The following is a 21801-nucleotide window of genomic DNA, read 5'->3' as shown; positions in this document are numbered from 1 at the left end:
TGAAAGCATTCTACATCCAAGCATTTTTGGACCCACAAAGGTAAGGGGCAGGTAATTACAAGTAAGCGCCCGCGGAGCCACCCTTACTTTGATAAAGGGACATGCAATTACTGTTTGTAATAATACATTCTGTGTTTATATTCATATTTCATATCTTGAATTCATGTTTTGTATTTATGTTTTGTGCCTGTTTTCAGTGACGTGATTAGTGTTAGAGAAGGCTTCACAATTTAGCCAGTGAACAAAAATGTTCAGAGCCTCAGAGTAACTCAGTCGGCTGGTGTTAGCGTCCGTTAATACGTGAGGTAACGTCAATTGAAGTACGTTTTTTACATGAAAATTTTTGTAATTACTTACACTTGATTTTTTATATTTCTTTTCTTTCTTTTTATTTTGGTTTTATTTTATTGTACTTTACGTTTACTCTCATATTACGGTGGGTAAATGCTAAATATGCTGGTAATACATGCCCAAATCTGAGGAAACGTCACGGTGTCAGCTTTATTCATATTTTTATTACCTTGGAATGGTGTCAATAACTTTGGAGGAACAGAAGGAAATATACATTTAAACTTGTGGTTCACATGGGTCAATTAGAAGTTTTAGTTTACCTAACTTCACGGTGGGGAAACCACGTGACTAAATCTGATAACGTGCACGCAAAAGTGCTTTTGAATTTAATTTAAAAACATTTAAAAGAAATTTTACCCCTCTATCATAGCACGTGACGGATCCCTATTCTAAAAATAGGTCCGCTTCAGGTATGTTTTTTCACTATAACTTTTTTGATCCGCAATTGTTTTAAACGAGATAACGTGCATAAACCCCGCAATAAAAAGCTCTTTCAGCGGATATATGTAACTTGATGAAAGTCCCTCCTGTTTTTACGTAATCCTTGCCCAACCGATTCGAAAGATGCAAAATATATTGGTAACGAACACGTCTGTTCACACATTACCCACCTAGCACAGATTCTGCAGAGAATTTTCGCTGGAATTTAGGTTTAAAATAAAGCTTGTCATTGTCCAAAGTGCTGTACCAAATATTTAACATGACTATTCAGGAGTATTAAAGATATCGTAAGACAAAGGGTGCGGTAACATACACGTTACGGTTTTTCAGGAGGTGACGTACACGTCATTTTCCCCAGAGGGTAACATACACGTCAAAGACTATTTATCTTGCATGTAGAACATCTTTGTCTTTAAATGACTGAACTGTAAACATTTTGATATTGTTAAAAAAGATGCAGATGCTGGAAATAGGCTGTTTTTCTTTCGGTAGGTGTATATACAGAAATGCTACAGTGAAAATGAGTAGCGTCGGTCCTCATCCTTGCTTGGAGATAATTACATGTTTACTGCTCTTGTATATCTATACATAAATAGGTAAAATGATAAAATTTTGAAATTATTTTGCTCTTAATCCATCATATGCGCAACCGACCATGTATCTTTGAGGGAAAAAGTTGACAGTTGCTTACGGGGGATGGAAGCCTAGTACTTGTTCTTTCCAGTAACGATAGTTAGTTTAGTTGTCCGCACCATATGATTCTGACTTTTGAAAGAGGATGTAAATCAAAGACAAACAAAAAGAAGTATTAAATACGCATATAGGTATCATTGTTGCACCGAGAGTAACAGCAGTGAAACCATTATCTATTTATAGCACGGAGAATGAATATATGTGCCAGGAGTGCGGAATGTCTTTTCGGAGAAAAAGTAATTTAAAGGCGCACGAGAAGAAACATAGTGGAGCGTGAACCTACCACTGTTGTGGGAAAAACTTTCTTGGACGACCCATTGTCTAAAAATAACAACAGAAAAAAACTTGTTACTTTTCTTTTTGACATGTTTATATTTTGTATATCATGTCAAAATAAAAGTCAGTATAATAGATCTTATACGGTAGCAGTGTAAATTTATTGTCCAAAAATTATTGCGCTTCAATATGAATAACAAGATCGCACATGTCGCCTGCTGGGGACAAATGCTAGAGTAGTAAACATAAGAGAAGAAAAATGACCTCTATTAATGTGCAAAGTATCCAGTCAATCCTTTATATTGTTTTTACTTGGATTCCAGACAAGTTTCTTATACATACTGGGAGGTAATTAAAAATGGAGTCATTAAGAGTTATGATTCCTTATCACTGCACTTCCTTTCTTTGACCTGTATTAATGTGCAAAGTATCAAATCAATCCTTCATATAGTTCTTGGCTTGGGCTTCAGTCAAGCTTCTTGCTTTTCCTTTTCATGCATAAAGGGAGGTGATTCAAAAATGGGGTCAGCAGAAGTAATGGTTCTTTGACACTGCACTTTGCTTCACTGACCTCTATCAATGTATCAAGTATCAAGACAATCCTTTATATGGTTTTGACATTTGCTCCAGACAAGTTTTTTTTTATACATAAAGGGAGGTTATTCAAAAATAAGGTCAGTTAGAATTATGGTACTTTGACACTGTACTTCCTTTCATTAGACCTCTATTTATGTGCAAAGTATCAAGTCAATCCTTTATATAATTTTGGCTTGGGCTTCAGACAAGCTTTCTATATAACGATAAGGGGAGATTATTTAAAAATGTGACCACCACACTGCACTTCCTCTGTCAATGTGTAAAGTATCAAGTCAATTCTTCAAATAGTTTTTGACTTAGGCTCTCGATAAGTCTTTTTTTATAAAGATAAGGGGAGATAATTGAAAAATGGGACCACCTAGAGTTATGGTTCTTTGATACTGCACATCCTCTCACTGTGTTTGATCACTGTGTGAAGTAACAAATTAGCACCTTTATTACTTCTTGAGTTATGCTCCGGACAAGAAGCGTGACTAACGCCAGCCGGTCGCCAGACGGACAGACAGACAGACGACGGAAAAGTGATCCCTATATGTCGCAGCTACTTTGTAGTAGGCGACACAAAAACTGTCTAAGTCAACTGTACTTGTTTAAAAAAACTCACATTTTTGCGACATTTTGACAACTTTAAAATGGCAAATGTAAAATCGCAATCCGATATAGCTTAGTTTAGTTTAAGGTTTAGGAGTATATCACCAAAGCACAGAAATATTTTATAAACGAACAACATCATTACCAATATTTTACCTGACCATTACATGTTCTGCCGTACTGTCCCGTACTGAAAATATTCTGAAAAAGTTGTCCCCCTTTGAAAATGAATGCCATTTGTAAAGAAATGAAAATAAAAAATCGCTGAAAACTGTGTTCCACCTAGTTATGTGAAATTTCAACACTCGCATGCTATTACAAATGCATCAAAACAAACATGTGTAGCAGTTCCTTGAAAATGGTGAGTTTTTAAAAGCGCTTGACTGTCTGGAAGTGGGGCCTGTTTAAACAGTTCTTTTTTCGGAATTCAATGGTTATATCAGTACTACTGACACTTGTTTTGTAGAGTAATATAAGTAATATACACGCTATCATTACAAAAACAACAAAACAAGTGTCAGTATACTAATATAAACATTGAATTCCGAAAAAAAGACTGCCTGAATGGGACCCACTTCCGGGCAGTCAAACGCCTTCAAAAACTCACCATTTTCAAAGAACTGTTACACATGTTAGTTTTGATTCATTTGCAATCGCATGCGAGTGTTGAAATTTCACATAATTAAGTGGAACACAGTTTTCAGCAATTGTTTATTTTTATTTCTTTACAAATGGCATTCATTTTCAAAGGGGGACAACTTTTTCAGAATATTTTCAGTACGGGACAGTACCGCAGAACATGTAATGGTTAAGTAAAATATTGGTAACGATGTTATTCGTTTATAAAATATTTCTGTGTTTTGGTGATATACTCTTAAACCTTAATAGTTAATTATAATCTCGTTAATGCTTATACATGTACAATAAATTATATAATAATGAAATAATTATCAAAATATATAAGGTATTTGATTTTGTGAATGAACAGCCTAAACTTAACTGAGGCTGTTATTTTAAAGCTTTGGATGAAATTGACGCATTTATAGATCTATATTATCAGAATATGTCAGCATTTATAATTTAATCAACCATGGAATGACTATGTCCTTCGATATGCAAAATTTAGGTCAATACTGATATGTTGTTTCAGTATGGAGGTCTAAATGAATAACTAGCTAACCAACAAACTGTCACTAACCTACAGAAAGAATAACATATTACTCCCGCACGATAATTTAAATGACAACGTGTTTATTTTATCGGTTGATTGTTATGGTCACATGCATGATAGAACTCAAAACGTTTTTCAATGATACAAATAAAGGGCATGCTATCATATTAAACAAAAAGATTTTCTGTATTGTAACGTTTTAATGAAGAAAAATCATGGTTATCAAACATGCTATCGTTCGAGTTATCGTTCAGAATTTATACTTATTCCAGCATCTTTTTAACAATATAAAAATGTTTACAGTTCAACGGGTCATCAAGAAGATTTGAACATATGGATTTGATTAAACCCTGCTGACAGACAGAACTACATGGTTTATTCCCAGAAACCTAATTAACTTTTGATATTTGGAGAAAAAAGTTGACATTTAAAATGGCAACTGCTAACAATGTCTACTTGTCAAAATAACATAGACGTTTAGACCATAAAATTCCAACTGCTACTCATTTTCACTGTAGCATTTCTATATATACTAACCTACCGAAAGAAAAACAGCATATTCCCAGCATCTGCATCTTTTTTAACAATATCAAAATAATGACAGTTCAGTCATTTAAAGACAAAGATGTTCTACATGAATGATAGTCTTTGACGTGTATGTTACCCTCTGGGGAAAAATGACGTGTACGTCACCTCCTGAAAACCGGAACGTGTCCGTTACCGCACCCTTTGTCTTACGATATCTTCAATATTCCTGAATAGTCATGTTAAATATTTGGTACAGGCCTTTGGACAATGACCGGCTTTATTTTAAACCTACATTCCAGCGAAAATTCTCTGCAGAATCTGTGCTAGGTGGGTAACTTGTGAACAGACGTGTTCGTTACCAATATATTTTTCATCTTTCGAATCGGTTGGGCAAGGATTACGTAAAAACGGGAGGGACTTTCATCAAGTTACATATATCCGCTGAAAGAGCTTTTTATTGCGGGGTTTATGCACGTTATCTCGTTTAAAACAATTGCGGATCAAAAAAGTTATAGTGAAAATACATACCTGAAGCGGGCCTATTTTTAGCACTTTTGCGTGCACGTTATCCGATTTAGTCACGTGGTTTCCCCACCGTGCAACTTGTAACCTAGATACTTGATACTTGAATGTTTTTCTAACCTGCATGGACTAATGCAATCACAGTTTCCAGGCTCGAAATTATAGTTAACTTTGTCCGCACACTTGTCTTCTGTGAAAATTAAATAAAAACAAGTAAACGTGTGTAAAACAGAAGTCTTCCATCCACAAGTATTAAGAAAGTACTAAACAAAATGTTTTTGCTTCCAGGACAGAAATATAAATTACACTTTAAACTATGGAAAACGCATCTAAATCAAATTCGTTTTAAAGAATAGAAGAAATTATCACGTTATGTATATGAGGAAAAATATTACCAGTTTTCTTTAGATTGTCACACACGTGGACCCCGTTCCTACTGAAGTGAAGATCCGGGGCATCAAAGGGAACGCAGTCACACTGTTCAACTGTCATCTCTATGCGGCAAAACTCCATACAGGCCTATGTCCAGTCAGAAAAAACGCAATTAATTAATTGTATAAAATGTGTGATTTTATGATATCCTTAATTTCATAATTGAGTCGCGCCATGAGAAAACCAACATAGTGCGTTTGCGACCAGCATGGATCCAGACCAGCCTGCGCATCCGTGCATTCTGGTCAGGATCCATGCTGTTCGTTAACGGTTTCTCTAATTGCAATAGGCTTTGAAAGCGGAGAGCATGGGTCCTGACAAGACTGCGTGGATGCGCAGGCTGGTCTGGATCCATGCTGGTCACAAACACACTATGTTGGTTTTCTCATGGCGCGGCTCATATTAAGAGGATATCAAGATTTTACAAGTTTCAGTATACAAGTTTTATTTTCTTATAAGGAGAAGGTCATAGTCCCACGTGGTACATGACGTATACATGGCAACAGTGAACATTTAATCATAGAATAATAAACAAATTCGTATAATAGGGCATGAATGTAACTATCAGGGCTCTCATACAAGAATACAGAAAGTTATCAAAACAAAAGTTTTACTCCATCTATTAAAAATAACATGCCAAAATCATCAATTTTGCACTTTTTGAACAGCCTGCAATGATCCCGTTACAGAAACAATATCCAATTTTTGCATTTCTCAATTTAATAGTCCTACTGATTACAGGATATTAATGGAATGGGGCCTAGCCGTTCGTTTTTCACAAATAGCACAATGTTCCGAGTATCAATTAACAAACATGAAACCTTCTATGATTTGAATTCCGCGCCAGATGACTATCGATTCATACAAAGCTGCAGCAGTAGTTTTACAACTGACATCAGAATTTTACATATCAGCTGTTTAAATTTTCTAAAGAATTAACAATCATTATCTCTCACATTAATTTACAGACATCCAAAATCACGAAGTTCTAATTATTGCAAATATTGACGAGGGCCAAAATTCTAAGTGTACCATGCTACCTTAAATTACTTTGCCAGAAGTGGAGATAAAAGTAATCTAATTGTCTGCACCCGAAATATGCATCAGAGCATGATTGTATAATGGATGCTATGTTGCTACGATATATTTTTTAAGATAACATACTCATTTAATGATGCGACAGAAAAGAAACTATTCCGATGGGATCTTGAATGCGGATATATGGCATGCTTAATGTATAAGTGAAAGGCGATATCCATGGATATCGCCTTTCACTTATACATTAAGCATGCCATATATCCGCATTCAAGATCCCATCATAGAAGTATTCCCTGCCGAACGTGATTAAGGTTTTAGGCATGAAAAACGCATTCTCTGTCTATCAAAGTTTGGTCCAAATTTCTCTTTTCTTGCTCAAGTTATTACCTGCAACAGCTAACATGTTTTGAACAAGAGGGCCATGATGGCCCTATATCGCTCACCTGTTATCATTGCACTTGAGGACAAGAAGGTCCTCAGAAAAAATGTCGAAAGGACAGGAACAACAAAGGAAAGAAATTTAACCAAAAAGAAAAAAAAATCTTACAAGGTATAGATATGTCATATACACCTAAAAATTGGAGGTACCATCCATGTTGTACCACAGAAAAGTGGTCTCGGTTTTTCCCTACGGCCAATAATAAAAAAGTTACTAAAAATAAGCTATTTATAGTAACGTAAAAGGGAAGTAATTTAAAAAAAATATTGTAAGTGAACAAAAGAAGGATCTGCCAAATAAATCTGTTGACATAAATGAAATTTCTGATCAGTATCTTCATTAGTTATGGAAATATACCCATTTTAATTTGAAATAAAGGGAGGTTATTTGACATGAAATCAGTCCATAGTTACCCTGATTGTCTCAGTCCAACTAATAACAATAATGAAATTTCAAATAAGTCCTATAAGTACTTACTGATATAAATCCATTTTGATTACAATCAGGGGAGGTAATCAGATATAAAAATAACTCTGGAACCTACGATTGGATCTGATTTGTCATTGAATCCAAGATTTATTGTTGTTGAAGATATTTTGGAAGTTTGTATCAAATTAAAACCATAAATGAAGTCTCTATATGGCTGCAAAAGCCAAAATAGCCAATTTTGGACCTTTAAGGGGCCATAACTCTGGAACCCATGATGGAATCTCGCCAGTTCAAGAAAGGAAGCAAGATCTTGAGGTGATACAAGTTGTGTGCAAATTTGGTTAAAATCAAATCATAAATGAAGCTGCTATTGTGCAGACAAGGTCAAAATAGCTAATTTTGGCCCTTTCAGGGGCCATAACTCTGGAACCCATAATGGGATCTGGCTGGTTCAAGAAAGGAACCAAGATCTTATGGTGACACAAGTTTTGTGTAAGTTTGATTAAATTCAAATCATAAATGAAGCTGCTGTTGTGCAGACAAGGTCAAAATAGCTAATTTTGGCCCTTTCAGGGGCCATAACTCTGGAACACATAATGGGATCTAGCCAGTTCAAGAAAAGAACCGAGATCTTATGGTGATACAAGTTGTGTGCAAGTTTGGTTAAAATAAAATCATAAATGAAACCACTATCGTGCAGACACGAAATTGTTGACGCACGCACGGACGCACGGACGGACTGATGACGGACGGCTGACGAAGGGTGATCACAAAAGTTCACCTTGTCACTATGTGACAGGTGAGCTAAAAATTTACCGCATGCATAAATATCGTGTCCTTCAACCACTTAATCTGAAACTTTAATGTCCGCATGTCCCTATAGCAATTACCATTTCTAATATGTTTTATTAAAATCATCAAATCACTTCTGAGATACCTCTGCACGGACATGAAGTGGAATAATGACACTATATCTGTGAGGTAGATATATATGAAATGGAATAAAGAACTATATCTGTGAGATAGATATATATGAAATGGAATAAAGACACTATATCTGTGAGATAGATAAATATGAAATGGAATAAAGACACTATATCTGTGAGATAGATATATATGAAATGGAATAAAGACACTATATCTGCGAGATAGGTAAATATGAAATGGAATAAAGACACTATATCTGCGAGATAGATAAATATGAAATGGAATAAATACACTATATCTGCGAGATAGATATATATGAAATGGAATAAAGACACTATATCTGCGAGATAGGTAAATATGAAATGGAATAAATACACTATATCTGCGAGATAGATATATATGAAATGGAATAAAGACACTATATCTGCGAGATAGATATATATGAAATGGAATAAAGACACTATATCTGTGAGATAGATATCTCACAGATATAGTGTCTTTATTCCATTTCATGTCCATGAAGAGGTATCTCAGAAGTGATTTGAAAGATTTTAATACATATTAAAAATGGTAATTTAAATAACACATGGCAGAAATATTAACTATTGTAGGAGTTAATATTTCTGCCATGTATTATTTAAATACTCCAAGTCAAGTCAGAAGTTATGCTTCGGGTGGACGGACAAGTAGACGAAAGGCCGACACCAAAACTATACCCCTGGGATAATACAACAAGTACAATGATAAAAAGCAAAATAATGAACCATTGTTCTTTGTCTAGTACACAGCAACTACCTAGCAATGTCAGTAATTTGTGACATAATGATCAGATGTTCTTGGTGACCATACTTCTTGGGCGAATTTTACTTACTTGGTTGACCTATAACATTTTCTACCATTTTTTGCTTTAAATGTAAGCATTTAACCAAAGTCTACAACACACTAGAAGTACATACTAAGTGTATCATTCCTAGTATACTTACGGCTACGCTGTAGGATATATTGTACCGTTGCCTAAATGCTTCCCCATCTGTACAGTTGCCAAAAGGATAAGGTAGTCTAGTAATATTCACCTTAAATGTAGACATACTTAGAAGTTACAATTCTGAGTTTGGAGTCCAATCTCAGACAGCGGCTTTACCATTTCGCGGCCAGTCAAATATCACAGTTTTTAGTCTGCTCTCCAAACTTTAACTGAGCAATGGTAAGACTGCATCAAGAGACTGGTCTCCAAACTTTAACTGAGCAAAATGGTAAGACTGCATCAAGAGACTGGTCTCCGAACTTTAACTAAGAAATGGTAAAACTGCATCAAGAGACTGGTCTCCAAACTTTTAATGAGCAAAATGGTAAACTTTTATAGAGACTGGTCTCCAACTTTAACTAGAAATGGTAAAACGCACAAGAGACTGGTCTCCAAACTTTAACTGAGCAATGGTAAGACGGCATCAAGAAACTGGTCTCCAAACTTTAACTGAGCAATGGTAAGACTGCATCAAGAGTCTGGTCTCCAAACTTTAACTGAGAAATGGTAAAACTGCATCAAGAGACTGGTCTCCAAACTTTAACTGAGCAATGGTAAGACTGCATCAAGAGACTGGTCTCCAAACTTTAACTGAGCAATGGCAAGACTGCATCAAGAGACTGGTCTCCGAACCCTAACTGAGCAATGGTAAACTTCTACATCAATAGATACATCAAGAGTCTGGTCTCAAAACTTTAACTGAGCAATGGTAAGACTGCATCAAGAGACTTGTCTCCAAACTTTAACTGAGCAATGGTAAAACTGCATCAAAAGCCTGGTCTCCAAACTTTAACTGAGCAAAATGGCAAGACTGAATCAAGAGACTAGTCTCCAAACTTTAACTGAGCAATGGTAAGACTGCATCAAGAGACTGGTCTCCAAACTTTAACTGAGCAGTGGTAAAACTACATCAAGAGATACATCAAGAGTCTGGTCTCCAAACTTTAACTGAGAAATGGTAATACTGCATCAAGAGACTGGTCTCAAAACTTTAACTGAGAAATGGTAAAACTACATCAAAAGACTGGTCTCCAAACTTTAACTGAGCAATAGTAAGACGGCATCAAAGGGACTGGTCTCCAAACTTTATCTGAGCAATGGCAAGACTGCATCAAGAGACTTGTCTCCAACCTTTAAATGAGCAATGGCAAGACTGCATCAAGAGACTAGTCTCCCAACTTTAACTGAGCAGTGGTAAAACTACATCAAGAGATACATCAAGAGTCTGGTCTCCAAACTTTAACTGAGAAATGGTAATACTGCATCAAGAGACTGGTCTCCAAACTTTAACTGAGCAGTGGTAAAACTACATCAAGAGATACATCAAGAGTCTGGTCTCCAAACTTTAACTGAGAAATGGTAATACTGCATCAAGATACTGGTCTCCAAACTTTAACTGAGCAGTGGTAAAACTACATCAAGAGATACATCAAGAGTCTGGTCTCCAAACTTTAACTGAGAAATGGTAAGACTGCATCAAGAGACTGGTCTCCAAACTTTATTTGAGAAATGATAAGACTGCATCAAGAGACTGGTCTTCAAACTTTAACTGAGCAATGGTAATACTGCATCAAGAGACTGGTCTCCAAACTTTAGCTGAGCAATGGTAAGACCGCATCAAGAGACTGGTCTCCAGACTTTAACAGAGCAATGGTAAGACTGCATCAAGAGACTGGTCTCCAAACTTTAACTGAGCAATGGTAAACTTCTACATCAATAAATACATCAAGAGACTGGTCTCCAAACTTTAACTGAGCACTGGTAAGACTGCATCAAGAAATTGGTCTCTAAAATGAGTTTTATAACTTTGAAGCAAGAGATTTGAAAAATACACTGTAAATATTAAGATGCATTCAATAAAATGAATACTAGTGTCATACGAACCATGAACGTGATCCCGTCACCATATCTATTTGGCCAATATAAGTTATTATATAACATAAATGTTCTTACCACTCTTAGTCCTATCATGGTCTCGTGACCTGGGCTGAGTGTAAGACCTTCCTCCGCTGGCATTGCGAAGGTTCCCGGCTCATGAAACACCAAGCGCACGCCGTAACCGGAAGCATAATTCTTGATGTATTCATCAACCTCCAGATTCAGTCTTAGTTTTATTCCTTGCGATTAGAGGAAAAAAAAGACGGATTAAGAAAAACAGAAAAACCTATATAAATAATAATCACATAATTATCTCCCTTAATTGTATAATGCAATGCCGCGGCCGGACTATTTTCTCACACATTTTGCTCCAAAGGAAGGCTTGTATTCCAAAAAGTTAACAGGTGCCAATCATCGGGGTATAGAGGGTACGTCATTTTGTGCCTTATTGCATTAGAAAATAGTTTCACCTTCATTAAAACTGCCCTAATAATATTTAAGTGAATGACTGAAAAGTAGCTTAACTATAACTTCATATACAATTCACTAAAATATTACTGCATTCTGCTTATAGGATTATGATAAATGTATGCCTTAAAATGAAACAAGTGCGTAGAAAATTGTGGATAACCATTTTTATTTGTTTTTGCAGCATTGATTTTAACGCGCAGTCGGCAAGAACCTGTGCCGAGTATGTTTCGTCTCGGTAGAAAAGAACTGAGTTTTCTTAAGAGACCAGAATAGACATTTCACGTCTTTTCACTGAAATACAGCTTCACAAACAAATAATCGTAAATAATGAAAACAAATAATTTAGACGGGAGAAGGAACAAATGATGAAGGTTATCAAGAAAGTCGGCTACTTCAACTCATGGCTAAAATCACGAAAGTTGGCTACCTTAACTCATGGCTAAAATAAAAAAAAAGTCGGATATTTTAATCCACAGCTGAAACGCCTCAAATTATAAACTTATTTAACCTTTTTAGCAATAAAATGATGCGGTATGCAAGTTTTTATTAAAAATCTTAGTGTCGTTAGAGCCAGGTGCAGATAGAAAGGAATTTTTACCGTGATCTGGACCAGTTCTCGTTGCAATGTACTTTGGCGAATCCACTGTAAAACAGTTGCCATAATCAGACGATGTAAACTCTTTGAAAACCTCACTGTTTAAACAGAAAATATATTCTTTCAAATTTTAATCCAACCACATCTTTAACACAATGTTTTTTAAACATGGTCAAGATATCTTACTAAAGTTCCTTGTATATCACTGCAATGGTAATATCTTTGAAAAGAATATCATAATGCCGCATATTGGTAAACAAGTTTCAATACATGTATTTTAAAACATAATTATAATTATTAGTAGATAGAGATTGACAAAATCCAACAAGAACTTTGCTTGAAGATTGCATGGCATCGTAAGCGAATTTACGACTCATGTGTAATACTAATATTACTTGACTTTATGAAATACGAACTGCATGGATCAGTTTTTACAGTGAGAGAACCATTGCATTAACATAGGCCTTGGAGTATTTTTATATGAATCAACTTAAGATTAGTTGCGACCCATCTTCATATTTAACCACTAATAATACATATGAGGTCAATCAGTCAAAAACAACAGTAAACCTAGTTGTGCATACATAACGCGACGTCATGTTCTTGTTTACTCGGCGAAAAGTAGAAAATAAAATTTGAGCCGCACCATGAGAAAACCAACATAGTCCCTTTGCGACCAGCATGGATCCAGGGCCAGGCTGCGTATCCGCGCAGTCTGGTCAGGATCCATGCTGTTCGCTAACGGTTTCTCTAATTGCAATAGGCTTTGAAAGCGAGCGGCATGGATCCTGACCAGATTTTTTGACCGCAGATACCAACACCACAATTTCTCTCCACGTTTAACATTTTTGTAAAGTTTCATTTGAATCCCTTAGATCATTTAAAAGTTATAGCCGTGACACGACATGCTTGGACAGACGGAGTAAAGACAGTGTGATTTTCTACTTACGTTACATTTTGTTGTTTATTGGCAAAGGCCGCTCTAGATATAAAGTCTTGCTTCTGATGCCCCATTCTTTTGCGTTTAGTTCTGTGGGAAAGAAAGAATATGTTACGGCGATGCCATTCCTAATAGTACATAAACTGTTTTATATTTATACACAGAGTCATTTATATCTAAGTTTCTCACTAATATGAATTTCAGAACTGTTGTGATATGTAAATGTGAGAAATAGTAACAGCTCTGAAAAGTAGTTGATAAATATATGGTTTTATTGCAAAATAAGGAGAATAATCACGTGTCTTCAGTTACAATTAAAGATGAAAATAACTAATTTACATATTTAATTCTAAGTACATACAGAAGATTTTAGGTAGGTGGGCCGGTGGCCTAGCGGTAACACGCTTGACTGTCAATCCAGAGGTCCGGGGTTCGAATCCCGGTTCAGGCACTTGAAATTTCTGAGTTGCTCTTGAGTGTCTCCCACCTAACTAGAGGCCTGTACTGGTTCTCCCCAGGAAAGACGGCTTCGCGTGTATCGGTGCTATACACCGGGCACGTTAAAGAACCAGAATGTCTATTCGCAAAGAGTATGCTAACTTAGCCGGACACGTCTGTATCTAAAATATTCTCTGTTCCGGGGGCTTTATCTCACTCTGTCCCTCTGGTCAGATCGCTCTGTTTCTGTACTAGTAGAGGATGAATGCTGTATGTAAAGCGCCTTTGAGCGTGTTTATCATGAAAAGGGCGCTATATAAATCTGGTATAATGATAATGATGATAATAATAATAGGCTAAAATAGTATATTCACATAGATTCATTCCGAAATTTTGTCTTGAATGTTTTGGTATTTTCTTCCCAACGGGCACGTATATCAGTAATATTTTCATATTGGTCTGAATTTTCTTCGAATTCATTCTCGAAGTTGCTTTGACCCTCAGTGACACAACTGTGCTCGTCAAAGTCGTCGGTTCCATTCGTGTCTGTTTGATTTTCAAATTGCAGGTCTGTGACGTTTGAGTGAGAATGTGACGACATTGTAGAACTTGCGATCTGACGTGTAGACTCGGTAAAATCCCTGACCGGACTTGAAATCGTTGTAGAACTTGCGATCGGACGTGTAGACTCTGTGAAATCCTTGACTGGACTGGCAATCGTTGTGGAACTTGGACGTGTAGACTTAGTGGAATCTCCGACAGGACTTGCAGCCGTTGAAAAAACATGGAAATGATACGAATGGTAAATATTCAACTTGTCATGTCTTTGTATATAGCATATCAATACTTATGAAAGTTCGCAGAGCTGTCTGCATGAACAAAATGAATATTCATGCTAAGTTTCCCTACACACTTTACTAAATTTACAATGGCAGAACCAAATATTAATTTAGCATTTTAGAGACTTTGCTGAATACGGGACCACTTACGCATTAAAATTAACCAAACATTTGATCTACATTAATGCGCTTGCTGATACTTCATATAACAATAATATTAAGCATAATATAGGCAACAGAAAACAAGAAAGTTGTAACAATAGTTACAGACCCAAATAAATGACTTTAGCACATACCTCTATATAGAGGACATTTTTCAGTTCTGGTGACAAGTCAATTTGTGAGGACCTAACTGGGTTGAGGTTACAGAAGGTCACGGCTGGGAATCTATGGGAACTGAATTCTAGAGAGACGGCGGTCTGAACAGGATGTGACCGAAATGTTCTGAAAGAAATATTGTGCGGTGTCATATCTCAAAATTTAATTTATAAGTTTCTTTTCTTTATGTTACTATTATAAGAAATTAGAACCAAACTAGTGAGTAAACGTTTAATGTACATCAACGGTAAGAAAATGAACAAGTTTGCACACAGCCTCAGATCTGAAGATTTTAAAACATACAAAATGATCCACAAATATTTTTTTACTGAACTTACACGAATAGTTCCGACAGTTGCCACAACATAAATCCGAAAGCCCCTAGCATCAAAAGGCACCAAAGACATTTAACTGTCCGCTGTGGTGAAGAAGCAATCTTTGGTACGCCATGCCAGGAACTTGATTCTGCTAAGGATCTTAAAACCCCTGACATACTTCGGTTATGTAGCTCTCCTTCTTTTTCCATGTTCAAAAAATAAACTGCATGTATTTCAAAAGCAGATAGTCTTATAACGCAAGTGCAGAAAATGTAATTTAATTTGTGCTAAAAACTGCTCTGAATATCCGACTGTTTCTTTGATCAGAAATTACTTTACTGACTTCTGTTTGTAAATAATTCCAAATATATGTCCTTACTGATTAATTATGTCTGGAGTAACTGGTAATGTTTAATATCTATACAAGATATATGTGAATGTCATGGTATTGCTTCATGCGTGCAAACATGCTGCGCGATAATTGAATAATTAGTTGTCTGATCAAAGCAAAATCAAATTAAAATGGTGTTATTGCAAGACTGTAGAATTATTAATAAGCTTTCACAGCCATTAAGTAAAAAGGATGGTGTTATTGCACGTCTGTACTTTCACATCCATTTATTTAATTGATTTGTTACATCTCGGGGGTAATTTTAAAAACGTGCTCATTGATGAAAGTAATTGTTTTATAGGTAAATGTTTGATCAGTATTATAGTCTTTTATTGAAGTAGTATTTATGGACTGATATCAATTAGTCAACTATTTTTTATAAAGCTATTTCTTGTTTAAATAGTTTAGCTGTTGTCTCTCAATGAGATGTTTCCCTAGGGGTATTGCTGGAAAACCTTACAACATTTCGAATTAATGAACAGATTTTCGGTCGATGCAGTCACATGTAACATTTCTAGTACTTTAAGGTAAACAGTTTTAACAGGAGTAATTAAAATGCATAGAAATCCACTTAGGCCGGTCATATTACCACATATTATGTCAAAAGGTTAAACAAATTCCAACATGAAATGTTTTTCTTGTTTTATAATCTTTAAACATTAGAGCATTTTAGAAAAAAAGTCCTCAAAAAAATTCCCATTGGAAAATCTTAAAAAAATAGATTATGAAGGGCACCCTCTTTGCAATTCAATGATTCAGACGAATAAAGAAGTTCATTCATTAGGTAACATACATTAGTTTAAACCTATACGTTGGTTTATTTCTTCGATCAGAGGCATTGATTATATAAAATATCACATAAATTAAAGCCGATACTAAGCTTTGTTGTGACATTTACTAATAAATTCATTTACACTATAGATTTACCCCACCCATCAATTTTATTTGTGTTGGATTTAACGCCGTTTTTAAACAGTATTTCAGTTATGTATCGGCAGGCAGTTAACTTAACCAGTGTTCCTGGATTCTGTACCTGTACAAACCTGTTATCCGCAAGTAACTACCAACTTCCCCACATGAATCAAAGGTGGAGGATGAATGATTTCAGACACAATGTCTTTTATCAAGTCGTCATGGAGAACATACGGCCCGCCCAAGGATCCAACTCACGATCCCGCGATCCGTAGATCGGTGCTCTTCCCAATGCGCTAAGCGGGCGGGTCCACCCATCAATAAAACGTGCATGCAATATCTTTAAACTATTTCCTTGAAACTCGCACTAAATGTAATAAATGTTATAATAACAACAGTATATTAAGAAACATTCAGGAAAAGAATCCCAGATCAACAGTGACTGTACTATAGTATATATAGAACAGGTTACTACAGTAAATTTAAATCGATACTAAACTACAATTTTCAGCTAACAGCAAATGTAACGGCAAATGTACACAAAGCCGTAATGTACAAACATGTGAGAACAAAACTCTGTGATGCGATATACTGTAAAAATATGCTCAATTATAAAGTTAGTATGTTCGAAAAACTTTTCATTGCTCTCAAGATTATGAAAGTCAGTTAAGTGTTTATGTCATGACATTTACAGCCATCCCAGTAGAGCAACCTCTGTGCCAAGGAACAAGTTTATCACCACGTTTGTACCATCCCAAGTCAAAAGGGTTCGTTTCCTTTCCAATCCATGTCTCTATTTTAATGGCAGTGCACTCTAAAATTCTGAAACTTTGCAGTTGCCTCTGTAGGAGTTAGGGTCTGTATCTTTACTACCGATGTGCTTGTTGCCTTCGTAATGAATTTTCTGTACCTCAATGTGTCATTTGTTTTACCTTTGTACAAACATAATTTTGAATGATATACTACCAGCTGTTTCAATGTCATCACGTTAAGAGTGTTTATTACAAAGACTCTGCCTGGGATCATTCAATAATTTAAGCTATTTGTTCACTTTCAGTGTTTTCAAAATAATGCATGGTTTTCAAAAATGCCTCTTGAGATGATTCTTTTGTTGGTCTACCTTTACTACGTTTTACTGTATTTTGAGGTGTTTGATGTATAGTCGGAACTTGACATCCTGTTCTGAAATGTGTGCTACATTTTTGATGATATCTTGCAGCAGCTGCTGTTAGATCATGTACGGATTAGAGTCAACAGAAGACTTCGCTTCCAATTTTTCTTTATTGTTGACTGAAATTTGGAAATTATCATATGCCTTTTTGTCATTTTGTTTGGCATCTGTTCCACAGAACAGGCATTTGAAATGAAAAGAAGTCAGATGAATGTGTCCGTTTCGCTACGTTATAGAGGTACCGTTTGCATCTCCAAGTAGATTCGGGTGGCAGTAATTTTTCTACACTCATAGCACACAATTTTCTCAGGTCTAACATACATTTGTTCTCCTGAAATTTTATAAAAAGAGTAATAAACATAAAGGTCAACTGATACATTAAGATTAATAGGCGAGTAATATAATCTATATTTATAAAAGGGTTGACACAAATAGACTCATTATGGTCCCTTTTATAATTCATTCTTTTATGTACAAACATCAAAGATGTTTAGGTTTCAAAGGAGGAGATATAATGACACACAAGTATCGTGTAATGTTTTGATACAATGATACAGAGAAAAAAAGATGGCGATTTGAAAATACCTTTCTTTCAATACAGATACACTACACAATTGAATATAAAAATTAAATTGGTAATAAGTGTAGTAAATTAATAGTTTTACACCTTAACATTTAGTGGTTCTTAACCTGAGTAAGATGACAACGATATTGTGTTATATTCTAATATGTTTACTAGTATTCGGAACTCTTTGTCTTTATCGTTGGTAAAAGGTCGATAGAAAATTCCGCCAAATAAAAGTGTAAATCTTGAGAATTTCTCTGCTCATTGTGTTCCCAGAGGTGCATTTACAAAAATAAGTAACACGCGATTGTATTCTTCTGCTTCCATTCTTCTTAATGTTAAAATAAATATACAACGCTAGATAAGCCAGGAAATAGCATAAACTACAGAAATGCATGAATATAATATTAGAGTACCTTTATTCCTGGCTGCAGAAATTAACTATCTACATTTTTTTTCACCCAATGTTGCTATTTTACGTTCGTCTTTCATATCGCAAATAACACAATTCTCCTCAGCACTGAAAATGGAAAGATTAGTGTTAAACTGTAAGGTGTATCAACAAATTTTCACAAGGAAATTATATGCATTGGTATTAATTTAATTTAAAACAATTTTTTAAAAATCAAATGTTACAAATCCAAATAGCAAGGGTTTTACCTCATGATGAAATCCAGTAAACAGCAGACAAATAGTATAGCCGAACACTTTGAACAGTAAAAAAAACTTGTTTCTTCTAGTACCACAGACAGCATAACGCAATAATAAATTTTGATCTGAATATAACAAAATTGATCCTATAACGACATACAAAATAGTCAGTATTTTCGAAAGAAATATACTTCTACTACTTAGATATACAAAATGGATGCATTTAATTTCGTTTCTACAAAATTAATTTTAAACATATTTTTACGACACAAACACGCTTCCATATATCTATTTTCCATGCATAACCCATGTGCCTGATTTAACTTTACTAGACCTTTTTCAGAATAAGCTATCGTTGACAATTCTAATACTGAGTACCACTAACACTTACATTTCATACTGGTCTGTGTATCAGTACATGTTTTGAATAAAACACTTTGTCGTAGTGAACTTCGCGGAAACCCATAAAAATCAAACAGCCTTGATAACTATATAATTTAATATTGCATTCACCTAGTAACAGACATTTGACATACTTCAGTCAATAAATTTATTTACTTACCATACACGATTCACTTGACAATAACCAGTATTCTTCGAACAGAGTGTGTTCCAAACAATTTGACAGCGAAATGCGATGTTTACTTCTTTCCGGAAGTAGAGAAAAAATAGCGCACAGTGCATGATAACGGACATTGGAAAATACTTTTTCCCCCAATAAATATGATGTGATATTTCAGTATCCTGTAGTGATATTTTTGAGGACTTTTTTTCTGTGTGTTATCTTGTGTATCTCTATTCATTCCATACTAAATATCTCATGTTGGATTTAGTTTGACCATATGTTTCACTATATAACCGGCCTAACTTGGGATAATATCAACTGATCGTGCAATCCATGACGTGACTCTCCAGTACCTCATCATTTATTTACGACGAAACAGTTATCGCAACAACCAGCCGCTGCACGAAGCGGAATCTTAAAAAAAAAAGCATTTAGTAGGTGAACCTTCAATGAAAAAATGGACAATCTGCTTGATTTATTTATATCGAAAGAGCAAATGATTCTTTAATAACAAATAAACTGATTTTATAAAGAAAAAAATTGCGTGATCCATTTCAAAAGTCGTGCGTGCACATTTATATTAAATATTACGAAGACAAAAATACCAGTTATTATTAATAAAAAAGCTTAAATCTAGTGATCCGGTTAGTTCCTTTATTAATACCAAAAAAAAAAAAAAAATAAAAAAAAAATGGTTTCTAATAATTTATAGATGATGCTATTTACGTAAAATATGATTATTTTCACCGACAGTATGAACTTATGTAATATGTATGCTACGCCGCTTTGCCATATTGCATATAACATAATTATTCACTTAATGTTGCGTTACGACAAAACTGTTCAGATGGGAACTATAATGACTGTAGGTTATATGACACGCACAATATAAAATTCAGGCATTTTATTTATAATAGATTGCGCATGCCATTTCAATAGACCGATTCTAACACGTTTCCAATTATGAATATAAAAAATGTAGTAACGAAAGCATACTGATAAAACGACAACAGATGTATCTTGTATGGAAGCCTTGGAGGTCGGCAAATATAGAGTACAGTCAAACTTACTCAAGAGACCACTTGCATTAAGAGACCACTATTTCGTTTCCTTTTAATATTGATAAAGAACAAATAATGTTGCATTAAGAGATAATCTGTGTTTGCCCTTCCCTAAGGTGGTCTCTTAATACAAATTGTACTGTAATACGCATTGAAATGGGGCCTGGGTGGTCTAGTGTGCTGAGACCATTCCCCAAAGCCAGGGAAAGAAATCAAACAAGTGGAAAAAGTACAGGAAAATCTGCAATACTCGGAGATAAACCGGAAAAAAATTGCTATGAGTAATCATTTTGTAGTCTCCATTTAAAAGCATTAAGTGATTAGTTAGCGTGAAGCATACCTCCTCTGAAATATATATTTCGAATTAAAAGGTGGCAGCTTAGAAATTTTGTTAATACATGGTGACAAGTCAGTCCATAAATCTCTAAACGATTATCTCCACACGGTCTTGGCCGAAAGTGAGCTTTTGCCTGTGTAATATCTTTTAAACTTTTCGATTTTCGGACAAGGTCCAGCGGAAATGGATAATTTTCCATATATTGTTTTTGTTTCCACTTAATTAAATAATGTTTTGTTTTTTATAATCATCTATATATCCTTGGTGCATACTCTTCATTTACACCTGTATATGAACTTCTAAACTGAAAGTTACTAGGTTAGTTTAAATACAAGAACATGTAATCTTACTTGCATATGATAATATTGACCGTTGATGTTCCTTACATCAGCTGGAAACATATATAGTTTTTGTCAGTTATACCCTTGTAGTCATAGTAAGTATGATGTATATAATTATTATATAATTTTGTTGACGCTATTATTGTAGTAGACGCTTATAAGAACTAAAAGTAATGATTTTATTATACAATCACATGTTATGATGTTTTTCTGTTGTATCATATTTACCGTATCACCATATTTGTACATATGTTTTGTTATTCCTCATGGATCTTTCATGGGTCATGGGACCTTCTGGAAGAAATGAAATAAACTTGTCAAACTATTTTAAGAATTATAAGTTTCAGAAGTGTCGTGAAAGTATTAAAAGTTTTCTATTTTCATTCCATCACGTAAGCGGAACCACTGACGTAAATGTCAAAACGAATATATCTTGAGTGCGTCTTCTGCATCATAAAGTTACAAAATTATATTTTCTTTGCAGTTTCTTTATGACTCGATTATTCAAGGTAAACTATACTCCTTTCATATAAGTTAACATAATACATGAAC

The 21801-nt window shown here is 35.0% G+C and overlaps 1 protein-coding gene and 1 long non-coding RNA gene across 2 annotated transcripts in view; both read right to left on the bottom strand.

Annotated features, from left to right (window-relative positions):
- LOC123537409 (amiloride-sensitive sodium channel subunit beta-like) overlaps positions 1–14583 on the bottom strand; it is a 35674-nt gene extending 21091 nt beyond the window's left edge. The window contains exons 1-7 of the mRNA XM_045321117.2: positions 14156–14583; positions 13353–13433; positions 12407–12501; positions 11413–11576; positions 9419–9508; positions 5566–5689; positions 5291–5360 (exon numbers count right to left, since the gene is read on the bottom strand). Coding sequence (XP_045177052.2) covers positions 5291–5360; positions 5566–5689; positions 9419–9508; positions 11413–11576; positions 12407–12501; positions 13353–13433; positions 14156–14382 — 851 coding nt within the window. The 5' untranslated portion in view covers positions 14383–14583. The remainder of the gene's footprint in view (positions 1–5290; positions 5361–5565; positions 5690–9418; positions 9509–11412; positions 11577–12406; positions 12502–13352; positions 13434–14155) is intronic.
- Positions 14584–14930: 347 nt separating this feature from the next.
- Positions 14931–19781, bottom strand: LOC123536470 (uncharacterized). The gene is made up of 4 exons (XR_006683338.2): positions 19508–19781; positions 18711–18814; positions 15277–18060; positions 14931–15064 (listed from the first exon to the last, which is right to left on the bottom strand). It is a non-coding gene; the product is annotated as an uncharacterized LOC123536470 (long non-coding RNA).
- Between the last annotated feature and the right edge of the window lie 2020 nt (positions 19782–21801).

The sequence above is a fragment of the Mercenaria mercenaria genome, chromosome 17, assembly GCF_021730395.1.
Source record: "Mercenaria mercenaria strain notata chromosome 17, MADL_Memer_1, whole genome shotgun sequence".
NCBI classification, from domain to species: domain Eukaryota; kingdom Metazoa; phylum Mollusca; class Bivalvia; order Venerida; family Veneridae; genus Mercenaria; species Mercenaria mercenaria.
This window is presented reverse-complemented; position numbering and strand designations above follow the sequence as displayed.